Below are 13,085 nucleotides of genomic sequence, written 5' to 3' on the forward strand. Positions count from 1 at the left end.
TATCTATCTATCTATCTATCTATCTATCTATCTATCTATCTATCTATCTATCTATCTATCTATCTATCTATCTATCTATCTATCTATCTATCCTTGGTGCTTTCCTTTTGCTTGGTTAGCAGACATAGCAGCAGTCACATAAATTGTAAGTTCAAAAAGCAACCAACCGCTGTCACGAGAGATCTGCAAGATACTGTGAGGACTTCTTCACAAAAGCCAAAATTCATGCTGTGTACACCTGGCTTTGAAAGAACTGTTAGAAAAACCGCGATTCTCACATTTTCTTTATGGTGACCTCGAAAGTGTGCTCCATTTTCTTATCCATCCTGGTGATGTTGTGAATCAGAGACAGGTTCTGGTCAGTCAGCTCTGACAGCAGGACGATTACCTCCAGGGGATCGAAGTTATATAGTTCCAGCTTGTCCTGCAGGGAAAGGTAAGTGAGCACTGTAAATAAAGCCTCCTGATGAAAATGGCTGTTGCTTTAATGATCTTTGGTTTTAGACTCACTAACTCTGACCTCATAGATTGTGTTGTTTCCATTCAGCTGGGAATTCTTCACCCTGAAATGAAATAGATTTTAAGATCATAGTTTTAAAAAGTTTTATTCTGCTGGAACTCCTACCACCTTCTTTGCTGTTGTTGCATTGCTCCCTGTTGCTCTGATAACATCACAGATTAAATTATCCAACAAAACTAAAACTAATCAAACTAACTAATCAAATTAAATGACCTGAGAATTGATAGAAAAGAACCAACTGGTGATAGTGTGTGTGTGTGCTTTCTTACACGGCATCACTGTGGTTTGAGGACAGTGTAGACTCACTGGTGGGAGGCAGCACGCTATCTGGAGTGGAATCCAGATCTTTCTCCAAGCCTGTGTTAAAGTTCATACTTACAGATCAGATGTATGTGAGCTTCTATGCCAGCAGTTATAATGCATTCAATAGTAACTCAGACACGGTTTATTTTTTAATAAAAGGCTGGTCTCCCATTTAAGAAACCCACACCAGTCTGACCCGTATCCATTTAATGTTGTTTTCCTACCATCTGGTCTGTCTGGCAAGCCTTTGGTTGTTAAAGTCGCTGCTTTCTGGGCTTCCTGCCACTCGGGAGGAGAAAGCTTGAACAGAACTCTCCTGTACCTCTTATATTCATTCAGAACCTTCTCAATCTTGGCAACTTCACTATAAAGAAGAAAGCTTTAGCATGCTACTTATTCCAAATTTGTCACTTTCTTTTACAGATCTATGCATTAAACCGATGCGTACCGCATTTAAGTGACATGCATGATATTCCTATTGTTAGCCATACCTTTTTAATATTGCTGTTTCATCGGTGACCTTCTCAATCTTATCATTCATTTCCTGTATGGAGCTACTTGAGTTTTTCAACCTGCTAAAAAAGCAGTTTTACAGTTATTACAACAGAAAATTTATATTTAAATCAACCCATCCCCTATTCAAAACAATATTTATATCAAAATATCCCATTTTGATATGGGGAATTTTCTGATGCTTACAGATTTTGGGCATCCATAACTTTCTTCTCGACAGAGGCGAGGAATTCTTTCAAAAAGCAATCTTCAAATGCCTTGAAATCTTCAAGTCTTTGTACTACATACTTCTGTGCAGTCATGGCCTTTGCGGTCATCTTAATCTTTGAACTGATCACCTTATCATCAAACTGGATTATTTAACAACATAAGATTAACATACTGTAAATTTGTCATAATTAAAAGACAGAAAAGCTTTGATGACTGTTTTCTAACAGAAAACACATTTATTAAAGAAATAATGAAATATGATAGACTTTATGTGCATACAATTGAAAAAATAGTTCCAGATTTTAGGAAATATAAATCAAGGAAGAGATAACGCTTAAGAGCCAATACGTCCTTCTTTTTTAACAAACAAAATTTGATTTTATTTCCCCCGCTTCCAGTCTCTCCAGGCTGTAGCAAAATCCTAAGTAAAGCTAATCCCAAACATCTTTTCATTCAAATTAAAAGTTTGTCGGATTAAAATCTCTATAGCTTCATTTAAGAGCAGGATATTTGTACTTTTGCTCACATGAATTTTGAAAGAATCTCGACCTCAGGATTAGTCCTTACAATTGAGGGATTCTTCTTGGGTCTAGAAAAACAAGCTAAACATTTTAATAGAAGTAGAACAATGTGCAAAAGTTTTGAGCCACCCCTCAAACAGAAATTAGTTTCAATGATTTTTGAAATATGCAACCATAGTTGTACAATTATAAGAACTAATGTAAGAGAAAATAATAGTGTCTGTATCTCTATCTAATTTTGATGGGCTTATGATGGACCTCTAAAGTTTTCTTTTCTTTTGTTTAATGCAACTGCTGATTTTGCAAAAACTATGCCTTAGACCCTTTAATTACATTACCTTTAGCTGCGCATTCTTCTCTGACATGAGGATCCAATTCTCACTGCTGTCTCTCCTAGAAATGTCTAAGCAAGAGAATAAGTCATGTCAACACTAGAGAGCAATCCTTCAAACCAAATATAACCTTTAAAACACTGCATTCTGCTCTTTCTTCACCCACCTTGATTAACCTCAGACGTTGCCATGCCTGTGAGGTCTTGAGTAGGGAGAGATGTGTTTTTCCTCTTCTCCCTTTCCTCCTCCTCTTTCAACAGCAGACCTATCACCTCATTTGTGGACATGCTTTGTCTGTCCTGCACTGAAGACAGTCAAAACAAACCCTAAAAATAGTTTTCAATACAGTGCTTTGAAACAGTTTTTGTGTATGTGTGTGTGTATTTTTCACACTTGCATGTTTCACATCGTTAAAGAAATGCTGCTGATCAAAAGGAACTCAAAGGCTCGTCTCAAATTTACCAAAAAGCATTCCCCAAGAATTTTGTGAAAATATTCTGTTGACTGATGAGACAAATTAAAAGGTTTTGGAAGGTCTAATTCTTGTTACACCTGGGATAAAAACAAAAACATCATACCAACAGCCAAACATGGTGCTGGTTGAGTGTGATGGTCTGGGGCTGCTTTGCCGCTTCAGGACCTGGACGAGTAATTGATGGAACCATGAATACTGCTCTCAACCAGAAAATACTCAAGGAGAATTTATGGCCATCAGTTTGTGCCCTGAAGCTCAAGCTCATGAAGTACAAATTAAGATTTTCAATTGTACTAGTCAAATCTGATCAAGATGCTCTGGCATGACCTTAAACGGGCTGCTTAAGCTTGAAAACACTTTATTATGTGAGAATAAAAGCAATTCAGTAAAGAAGCATGGACCATAAATTCATACACAGTGATGTCAAAGACTCGTTGACAGTTATTCCTAACATGTGACTGCAGTTCTTGCTGCCAAAGCTGGTACAATCAGTTATTAGGTTTGGGCAGCAATTATTTTTTTAACACAGATTTGGATAGTATTTTTTTCAAAATAAATTAATTCATCATGTAAAAACTGAATTTTATATTTATGTGGATTATCTTTGCCCAGTATTCAAATTTATTTGATGTTCTGAAACATTAAAGTGTGACACATATGACACAGGAAAAGAAATTAAAGAGTGGGCAAATATTTTTTCACAACATTGGAGTTAAGTGCTATATTTACATTTTACAATTTCACAACACTTTTTTTAACAAATAAGGTCCCGATTTCTAAACAAGTACATATTTCATCCGATGAAATGACACTACAAATATCACCAAAACTTTGTGAAAAACTAGCAATTAATTTTTACATATGATTTAGGTGCTTACCTAGCTGTAGTGGCGAAGACGTCTCTTAGCTTGATGCTAGATTCGCTGTTGTTCTTACAAACAGACGTTTAAAGTCAGGTTTAGCCGCAGTTTCTTCAGACTACAAACAGCAACCATATAACAACACACTAATTCATAACAAAAGAAAAACACTGACTGCCCTACTGAAAGGTGATGTTGTCATTCTTATCATTTTGTAATTCCACCAAAATCTTAAACTGGAACTAGCGTTAGCTTAGCTTACTTAACCCTCTGTGTAAGTAGAACTGCTAGCTTATCGACACCGTAGTAGAAGTTAGCCTTTATGCTAACTTATTGATAACACTTTTTATGCATACTTTAATTTAAAACATGGTGAATTCAGAAATCAAATAAATTACCAAATACATAAAAACTCAATGACTGCACCCTCTGAACATACTCTTTCTCTTTATCATATGGATAGGAACACTGGAGCTTCAAACTGAGATGTTTAAGATTAAAAGTAACAGACGACTGTCCTGGTTGCTGTTGCCTTGTTTTTCTTCTTCTTTGTGACTATTGTTTAAGACTGAGGAAATGGACAGTGTTTAGAGGAACTGTGTAAAAAAAACTGCAAGAAATGTTTTAAATTTTCTGATGTTTAGATGCAAATGTTAGTTCCATGTGCAAAAGATGATTAAAAAATAAATAAACGCTCATAACAGTTTCTCATATTTTATGTATTCTTCAGATTATTTACAGTAACGTGCAAAAGTCTTGAGCCACAGCAACTGAAACATGGGGTAACATAAATGGTTTTCAAACTGAGTTTGTATGAGTCTAACAAGCTTGGACGACAATATTTGGTATGACCACTTGTGTTTTTGAATATTGCCTGAAAGATAGAAAGATAAAAATGTTAAGTTGTCTGGTTCATCCCTTGAGCTGGGTGTCATGTTATGCTTGAATGATTCATAGATCACTGGTAAGTGGCATAACAAATAAAGAGAGAAAGAAATAAACAAACCAAAATCCCCTTTAATTAGTCAGATACAAAGACTGTTAAAAAAATGCAACTGGTGTCAAAAAAAAGAAAAGAAGAAAACTTTGAAAGACCTTCAGAAAACCTGGGGAACTATTGCTAAAGAGCTTCTTTTTTTAATTAAAAAAAGTCTGACTCCTTGGAATCAAAACCAAAAAAGAAAGAGATGGGTGGCTCAAAATCATATATTACTGTGCATTTGAGTGGCTATGACTAATAAATACAGCAAAAAAAAGTATACCATTATATTAATGTAATCAGAATGTATACAGCATGAGACAATGAGGCAATACATGAGAATCGTTATTTTGTAGTGCAGACCCAGAAAGAATTAGACCAACACCAAGGAGAGCTGCAACCCCCAAACTTCTATTAGCCCCAAAACTCAAATAAAAAAAGCATTCAGGGCAAGTGTTGGAATATGTCACAGTGAACGAGCCTGGATACCATATTGAGGAACAAGCTGTCAGCACCTTTTATTTTAAAAGGAAATATTTATCATGTAAAGAGTGGCAATGCTACCCTCAGACTACTCTTCCGTAAAAGACTCTACAGGAGGCTGGAAAAAAGTAATGCTTCAGTGCCCTCTAGAGACAAAATGAACATGAAACTCTATGTGTCTTGGTGACGTTTTCTGCAAATCATGAAACACTTTAACAAAAAATATACATGAAAAATTACAGATTCAATAATGAGCTACCCCGTGCACATGTATTAGACAGCAAGCGCTTCAGGTCAGATGACAGAGCTCTGGTCTGATAGTTACCAGGGAATGATGAGTGACAAAGGGTTTGCTTTTAGGTCATGATTCCAGAGGACTGCAGCAAGCAAGCAATTCATTGCCCCAGAGAGGCAGTTATTCCACAGCAACTGGAAAAGACATCGCTAGATGACAAAGAACCACCTTTAAAGTGTATTTATGCGCATCTCAATTCTTCCTCTATATTTTAAAAAATTTGCTCAATCTGGACAAAAAAAGAAAGCAAAAATAAGGAGTTAACTTTAAACTATCACTTGTACAAACTGCATTGAGACAGCTGGATTAGACAATGTCTCAGAATAGGGTATGCTCCTGTAATAACTGAATCATAATTTCACAGTGTGCTACTTAAAAAGGTTTAAGCCCTGATATGTGGGTTACAGTACTCCCTCCCACAGGCCAGATTATGCCATCTGTGAGAAAAAAACAGTATATGTCTGTGAGTGTGTTGGTGTGTGTGTTGGTGTGTGTGTTGGTGTGTGTGTGTGTGTCTGTGTGTGTGTCTGTGTGTGTGTGTGTGTGTGTGTGTGTGTGTGTGTGTGTAGCTTTCAAATAAAATTCTGAGTGTCTCATTTCACTCTTAATCCAGGTCATTCCTACTGTGATGTTAATAGCCTAAAGGGGACCGACACACTCCTGTTTACGCCAAGTAGTTGATCTGAAGTGAAGTGATAACACACACACAACAGACACCCATACACACAAAAACATAAGGAGCAAAAGTTAAAGAATGCACAAAATTAACCCTTAGAATTGAGAATACTATGCAGATTTTAACCACTGTATATATTAAAATTTTCTGCTAATTAATCACTTTGCTAAAGCGGTCAATAAATTTTTTACTGCTTATCAAAAAGTGATAAGCAGTGTCTGTGTCACACTAAAGTTAAACTTTTCATTCGGTCTTGATGTGATGTCAAAAACTTGAGGTTGGCACACGAATATCCGATTCATAGAAGGTTGACTTGTGGCCCTTAAAAATAGGACTAATACATCCTGAAATAAAATACTGGATGCCATGGCGACTGTGATTGGATGACAGGAGTAATCTGCTGACTAAATCCCCTCATGGCTCAAGCTGTGATTTGGACTGGAGATTTGTTTTCAGAGTGAACTCCGCCCTGCAGAGATGACTGTCAACGTAAAGTACACTACAGACTGCAGCAGGCCAGCAAATAGTCTGTTTAATTTGGAGGAAACAGCTTGGACTCGACTTTGACAGCTTCTTCCCTGCGTGCTGACGTGAACAAAACGAGCCAACCGGCAAGCCAACGCTAAGCTATTCTATGGTAGGACAATCATGACCAAGTTTTCAGCTGCTGTGAATGTAGGTCTGTTGTTACAGGTTGTGTTTTCTATATTAGTATGAGAAAAAACTTTTTTTTCCTGTACAAGTAATTAATAAAATAATTTTAAAAACTGAAACGTCATACTCCCACCCCCCCAGATTCTGTGATTGAAAACATTTTTTAAAATACAATGTTATCATAGAATTGAACAGTTTTGTATTTTAAGTGATCAGTTTGTTGTTTCAGTGAACTTTTATTAAATGTTAACTGTCTAAATAGGAAGCCTGGTCCAGCTAAAGCTAAAGCAGTCTAAGGAGGACAAATAAAAGTTGTATTTTCCAAGGTCACAAAGTTTTAACATGAACATGCTACAAAGCAGTCCTTTTGTCCTTTGTCCATTCAGCTATTGGTTATTAATTGATCATAAATAAATACATGAGGCTGAGCTCAAATTAATTGATAATATGCATGATAATAAGAAACTAACAGACAGCCCCTTTGCTCTAACCAACAATATAAGCATGTAGTTTTTTGGGAATTGAAGAATGGACCTCTGATGCTACACCAAAATCATTCCCTCAGTGTCAGTCAAGCATTAAATGAGCATCCACTCCATAATTTAACATTTTCTTTGAGCTTCAGAGCTGCAAAAACAGCTGTTAAAATTACATATGGTAGTTTATGTTCTTGTTGTTACCTATATTAACAATGTGCTGGCATGGCCATCCCTTGTTTTCATCTGATATAGATGTGTAAACAGGAATGCAAATTCGCTTAAAAAACAGTCGCACAGTGCCTGTGTTAGCTCCCCTTTTGTCACAATAAGGTTCCTGAATAAAACAGATGTTGCAGCGAGTACGTTGACCTCTTTGCAAAAATGGACAATTACATACAATAGGCGTACCACTTTGACAGGTAGTGATAAACTGGGACATTCAACAGCAAGTGGCCCAATGTACAAAGCAGCAAATATTGGAAAAAAAACCCTCAAAGGTGTCATTTTTAATTTGTCTCTCAATTACATGTTCCCCACACACTTTTTAAATTGTAAAAGCATGGAAAGCTAACAAGCATACTAATGCATTGTGCATTATGCATTACAGGGTTGCTTTTTAAAAATAAAGACACATTTAAAGTGAAATTATTAACTTAATTTGAGAACATTAGTGACTGCATCGACTTTATGCATTAATATGTTGATTGTTCTAGTCCACAGGTTGCAGTAAGCAGTGAGCTGTCAGCTCTGTCCTCTGACTCCAAGCAGCTGGGGAGATGTGAGAAGGGGTCATGCCTCTGGTGAAGAGGAACATTGAGCCTCGGCACCTGTGCCACAGTGCCGTGCCCGATGGAATTGGCAACGAGCTGGAATGTGTAACCAACAACACGCTGTCCGCTATAATTCGACAGCTCAGCAGTCTGAGTAAGCTTACAGTTGATCAGATTCAGAATAAAATATCAATGCGTCTTTAACCTGTGCTCATTACATGCAATCAAGGTGTTGCCACTATTAAGCAAATCGAAATTTAAATCATAAGGAAAATTATACAGTAAAAAACCTAAACTATCTAAATATTCAGGGCATAATTACTTCAAGTTGTGAAAGATTGTTAGAAGTGATGGGGTGGGAAACTAATTTGCACACAGTGATTTTTAGCTTGATTTATTATGCATTTAACAGATCGATTTGTCACAACTAATACATAATATGGACCAAAGTACTTGGCTTCCTACACCTTAATTCTAGAGGAACTGCTCAGCCATTGAAACTCAGGCCACGAAGCTCCCAGTGCAGTTTTTGTGCTGATGTTAATGCTAGAGGAGCTTTGGAGCTCTGCACTTTCTCCCTGCTCTGTAACTTTACATGCCACTTGCAAATGATCGTGGAACATTTAGGAAGGAAGGCATTTCAAAAAACTGACTTTTTGTAACAGTAACATCCTGTTGCAGCACCACACTCAAATTCTTTAGGAGGATTGACACTTTTGAAGATGTTTTGTAAAGGGAGACTGCTTAGTGCTTGAATTTATACATCGGTGGCAGTGGGACTGAAAATACCTAAATTCAAAGATTAAGAGGTGTGACCTAATCCGTTGGCTACATAGTGTATATCAGTCCTGTAACACAACACAATACGCATTGAGTTTTCTGGGGATAATAATTTGACATATTGACATATACCCTCTACGTCATGGGAGTGCTTATGTTTTCTTAATCCTTTAAAAGGGATTATCAGATAAGAGTGTCACTTAATTGCTGGCTTTGAATGAGGGGAGAAACAAACAAAGAACATATTTTAAGGGTATCAAATTTGTCAGTGTGTGATTTGTTGCAGTCGTTGCTAAAATGCATTTCACTCAGGTTTGTGCAGAAGTACAGTGGTTAATGTTAAACATGTTGTTGCAATGTCTGTATAAAGATTAGAAAGCCTGTGTGCTTTTGTGGTTACAAATAAGTGAGAGGAGACAAGAAGAAATCCTACAACATATCCTTTGATAGTTTGTACATCCGTGTGTGTGTGTGTGTGTGTGCGATTAGTAAACTTACCGAAGCTTAGAGCTTAGCGTACAGATTTGTACAACAGCACGATAAGATGGAAAGTAACTGGGCGGAGACACAAACACAGGCAGTCTAATTATAGCTTTTACATTAAGCAGACTAGAGCTGTTTGAAATGTGCCCCTGACTGAGTAATGGAAACAAACATTTTGAGCAGTTTAATTTAGATAGTTGATATCAACACTCTGCCTTTAAGGTGCCATTATCTTTTAAATGTTATTGAGATTTGACACACCTTTCCATTTATTGCTTTTCCTCTATTCTCTCCCGCTTTCTTGCTCTGGTTGCAGGTAAGCATGCAGAAAATGTTTTCGGGGAGCTTTTTAATGAAGCCAACACCTTTTACGTGCGCGCAAACTCTCTTCAGGATCGAATTGACCGCTTGGCCATCAAAGTCACCCAACTAGACTCCAGTGTGGAGGAGGGTTAGTTCATTGGGTATCAGTGAATCTTCTTCTGTTTGTTGCTATGGTTATTCCTACACGCTTTATATCAAACTTTCCTCCTTAATTTTGCTTTTTTAAAGTTTCCCTTCAAGACATAAACATGAGGAAGGGCTTCAGAAGCTCGAGTGTCCAGGACCAGCAGGTTTTATCCAAGGGCAGCCTTCCTAGTGCCGTAGCCGACATGTACAACAGCAGTGACAGACCTCCTCCTCTCAGCAACCTCACTGCTTACAGGTGCTGCACTGTTTTTCTTTCTTTTTTTACTGTTCTAAAGTTAGATATCTGTCTTCAGTTAATGTTGGAAATTGGTTTTTAAATACAGAGAGGATTCTACTGATGCAATGAAATACTACTCTGACCCATCATACTTTTTTGACCTGTGGAAAGAGAAAATGCTTCAGGACACAGAGGAGAAGAGGAAAGAAAGGCGGAGGCATAGGGTCAGAGCGCATTTTACCCATCATGTTTACGCATTTACGTATTTACTTACTGACTGCTTACTCAAACTCTGTATTCCTGTTGTTTCTGCAGGAACAGAAGCGATGTGTGGACAGCAGCACCATTCAGCGTGAGGTGAAGAAGGTCAGAAAGGCACGAAACCGCAGGCAGGAGTGGAACATGATGGCGTTTGATAAAGAGCTCCGTCCAGATCACAGACATCCACAGAGTCTCAGGCGAGGAGCATCATCTGAGGGCTCCCTTTCGCCAGATGGGAGGTTAGAGAAGCTACCAAGATTGTGTTTTGGATAGGTTTTCAATGTGTTTTTCTGTATAATACAACGCTACAGAGGGAATTAAAGAATTTCCCATCTTTGGGACTAATGATGTAGATCTTATTTATCCTAGTTGTATTTTTATGGAGAAATTTGTAAAATTATTGTAGATTTATGATACTTTTAAAATAAAACTTAGCAGATGGGGGGGACGTGTGTGTGTGTGTGTGTGTGTGTGTGTGTGTGTGTGTGTGTGCCCAAAAGGAGGGGTAGATCCGTTTTCACAAATAGGACCTTGTGACCCAAATTGTAATATCTTTGTTGTGTAAAGCGTCGGCTTTGATATTGTAACAACAAATCTACCATCTGGATCTGCATCTGCATAACAAACTCTCTTTTACTGTTTATCCAGGCCTGACCTCTTAGATTACCCCATCCCTCCAGTGCCTGCCCATGCTGCTTGTAACTCTGCCAAGTCTCACGATTACGTTCCTGGGAACACGCATCCCTCACCACCTGTGGAGCATGAATACCAAAGCATTGATGTCAACTACAAGAGAGTAACCTATGCCGCAGCAGAGCCTCGTGCTGCAGACCGAATGAACGGTTCAATTCGTCTCCCTGCAGATTACAAGTATGTGAGAGAAATTGAAATATAATATACTCTTTTTGGGCATCTGCAACTTAATCCTCTTTCTTTTACTGTCACACAGGTCTATCCCACCACCCCCTGCCCCCGGCCCTCCAATCCCATCAGCCCAGACAGCCTTTGGTTTTCCACTGGGTGCACATCCTCCAGCGCCACATAATGGCGTTGGGCACGCGGGCCCGGCCTGCCCACTCCCACCAATACCTCCTCCAGGGAATCACACGGTCCCTCAACCCCCAGGTCCCCCACCTCCTCCTCTCCCTCCGCCATCTGCACCCTCACACCTAGCGGGACACAGTGAAGGCTGCAGACGTGAGACCAAACCTGTGAGAGACGCAAGAAGTGACCTGCTGTCTGCCATCCGCATGGGTGAGTCAGCGTGCTTAGACGCAGTTGGCATTGCTTCCAGCTGGTCAGATGAGCACACATGTGAGCAGCTAACACTCTGTGCAATACAGACATATAATATTCTGTCCTCTCTCTACATGTGTGTGCCCTCATTAGGCATCCAGTTGAAGAAAGTCCAAGAGCAGCAGGAGCAGCAGAGCAAGCGGGAGCCGGTGGGGAACGACGTAGCCACCATCCTTTCCCGACGCATTGCAGTTGAGTACAGCGACTCTGAGGAGGACTCTGAGCTTGATGAGAATGAGTGGTCGGACTGACAAAACACTGAATTGCTCTTTTCTCCACTGGATCTTCAGCACAGATGAAAGAAAACTGTGAAACACTCCATCTAGCTCCATCTAGTGGAGTCTTTGTACCAAGCCACTACTGCCAAAATACCTCTACCTTGTGGTTTTTATTTCTACTTTCATAATAAATATTTCATGAGCAACTGAACCACTAATCTAGCACATCTACACAGTTTGCACCAGTTTGTTTTGTAACAGGTTAATATCCTCATTTCAAAACAGAGTCAGTGTGTGATAAATCACACAGTTCTATCACATGGAAATGTGACCCATTAGTTTCTTAAGATTGTCTTTGTATACTGCTTGTTCTAGCAAAATGTCCTTACGTGATGACCTCCTATCTTTGTCCAGCAGCATCCCAGCGGAGAGCATTTCAGTGTAAGAAAAGCATAGATATAAATAATACATGTTACCATTGGCTGACCTCCACATAGCTTCTTCAGTTTCAAGGTCTTTGTATTAGGCATGCTGGCTCATTGGCACACTACCTAACTAGCCGGCTCAAACACTCAAACACACAAGTAGAGCAAGCCTGTGCTTTCCCTACTATGACAAGTTAAAATATGTGCTGTGATATAAACAAGCACTGAATCATACCATAATATTGAAAGATTCAAGGGTTTTTGTTTTAATTTAATCTTCCTAATCTCACACTTAATTCCATTAGTTTTGTAATAGCTACCTCAAGTTGTAACAATTTCTCAGTTCTGATTGTGTGTATGAAGGTATCATGTCTGACATTAATTCTATTTGTTGTGATGCGTCTTTACAAATACTGATATATCAATAAACTTTCCAAATTAGTAAGAAAATCATGCTATCATTAAGTCCTTGTCTTTTTTCTTTTTTACTTCTTTCTTTTTAACTTAAACTCCACTAGATAGAGGTCAAAACCCACTTGAAAATTATTTATAGATTTTTGCACAACCTTAATGGGGATGGGCCAGTGGGTCAAAAATATGTTGCAGAGACATATGATGAATACACATAATGACTTTGAATGACCGTAAAGGCAAAAATGACCTAAACAACCCTGCAGACATACAAAGTAGCCAAAAAGAGGCATAGAGTGGCTACAAAGAGATTAAAAACAGGCAAAATCAGACAGAATATCATAGAATTTGAGCACAGACACAAAAATATGGTCACACAATGACTACAAAATGATGGAAAATTACCTCTGTCAGACAAAAAGGAGTAATATAATACACAACAAAATCAAAATT

General features: G+C 38.4%; 2 protein-coding genes across 3 annotated transcripts in view; one reads left to right on the top strand and one right to left on the bottom strand.

Annotated features, from left to right (window-relative positions):
- Positions 1-4,288, bottom strand: part of LOC102297368 (cilia- and flagella-associated protein 100) — a 10,460-nt gene extending 6,172 nt beyond the window's left edge. The window contains exons 1-10 of one of the 2 annotated variants that reach the window (XM_042220881.1): positions 4,174-4,288; positions 3,753-3,805; positions 2,566-2,703; positions 2,406-2,470; positions 1,523-1,674; positions 1,315-1,398; positions 1,048-1,187; positions 790-877; positions 521-563; positions 279-424 (exon numbers count right to left, since the gene is read on the bottom strand). In XM_042220881.1, coding sequence (XP_042076815.1) covers positions 279-424; positions 521-563; positions 790-877; positions 1,048-1,187; positions 1,315-1,398; positions 1,523-1,674; positions 2,406-2,470; positions 2,566-2,686 — 839 coding nt within the window. In that variant the 5' untranslated portion in view covers positions 2,687-2,703; positions 3,753-3,805; positions 4,174-4,288. Of the gene's footprint in view, positions 1-278; positions 425-520; positions 564-789; positions 878-1,047; positions 1,188-1,314; positions 1,399-1,522; positions 1,687-2,405; positions 2,471-2,565; positions 2,704-3,752; positions 3,806-4,173 lie in introns of both variants that reach the window. The other variant, XM_042220880.1, reaches the window with a different exon arrangement.
- A 2,342-nt stretch (positions 4,289-6,630) lies between these two features.
- wasf3a (WASP family member 3a) lies at positions 6,631-12,674 on the top strand. The gene is made up of 9 exons (XM_005922226.3): positions 6,631-6,804; positions 8,014-8,224; positions 9,650-9,784; positions 9,886-10,039; positions 10,128-10,245; positions 10,337-10,521; positions 10,931-11,152; positions 11,232-11,536; positions 11,672-12,674. Exons 2-9 carry the CDS (start codon positions 8,092-8,094, stop codon positions 11,827-11,829), a joined length of 1,410 nt encoding a protein of 469 aa, XP_005922288.1. The 5' UTR covers positions 6,631-6,804; positions 8,014-8,091; the 3' UTR covers positions 11,830-12,674.
- The last annotated feature ends 411 nt before the right edge of the window (positions 12,675-13,085 follow it).

The sequence above is a fragment of the Haplochromis burtoni genome, unplaced genomic scaffold (genome assembly GCF_018398535.1).
Source record: "Haplochromis burtoni strain Fernald_Lab_line unplaced genomic scaffold, NCSU_Asbu1 Contig_56, whole genome shotgun sequence".
Taxonomy (NCBI): Eukaryota; Metazoa; Chordata; class Actinopteri; order Cichliformes; family Cichlidae; genus Haplochromis; species Haplochromis burtoni.

Excerpts from the sequence above, each read along its gene's own strand:
- wasf3a (XM_005922226.3), top strand. The coding sequence starts at position 8,092 with ATGCCTCTGGTGAAGAGGAACATTGAGCCTCGGCACCTGTGCCACAGT. Across the intron at positions 9,785-9,885 it reads AGACTCCAGTGTGGAGGAGG|TTTCCCTTCAAGACATAAAC; the intron begins GTTAGTTCATTG and ends GCTTTTTTAAAG. Across the intron at positions 11,537-11,671 it reads GCTGTCTGCCATCCGCATGG|GCATCCAGTTGAAGAAAGTC; the intron begins GTGAGTCAGCGT and ends TGCCCTCATTAG.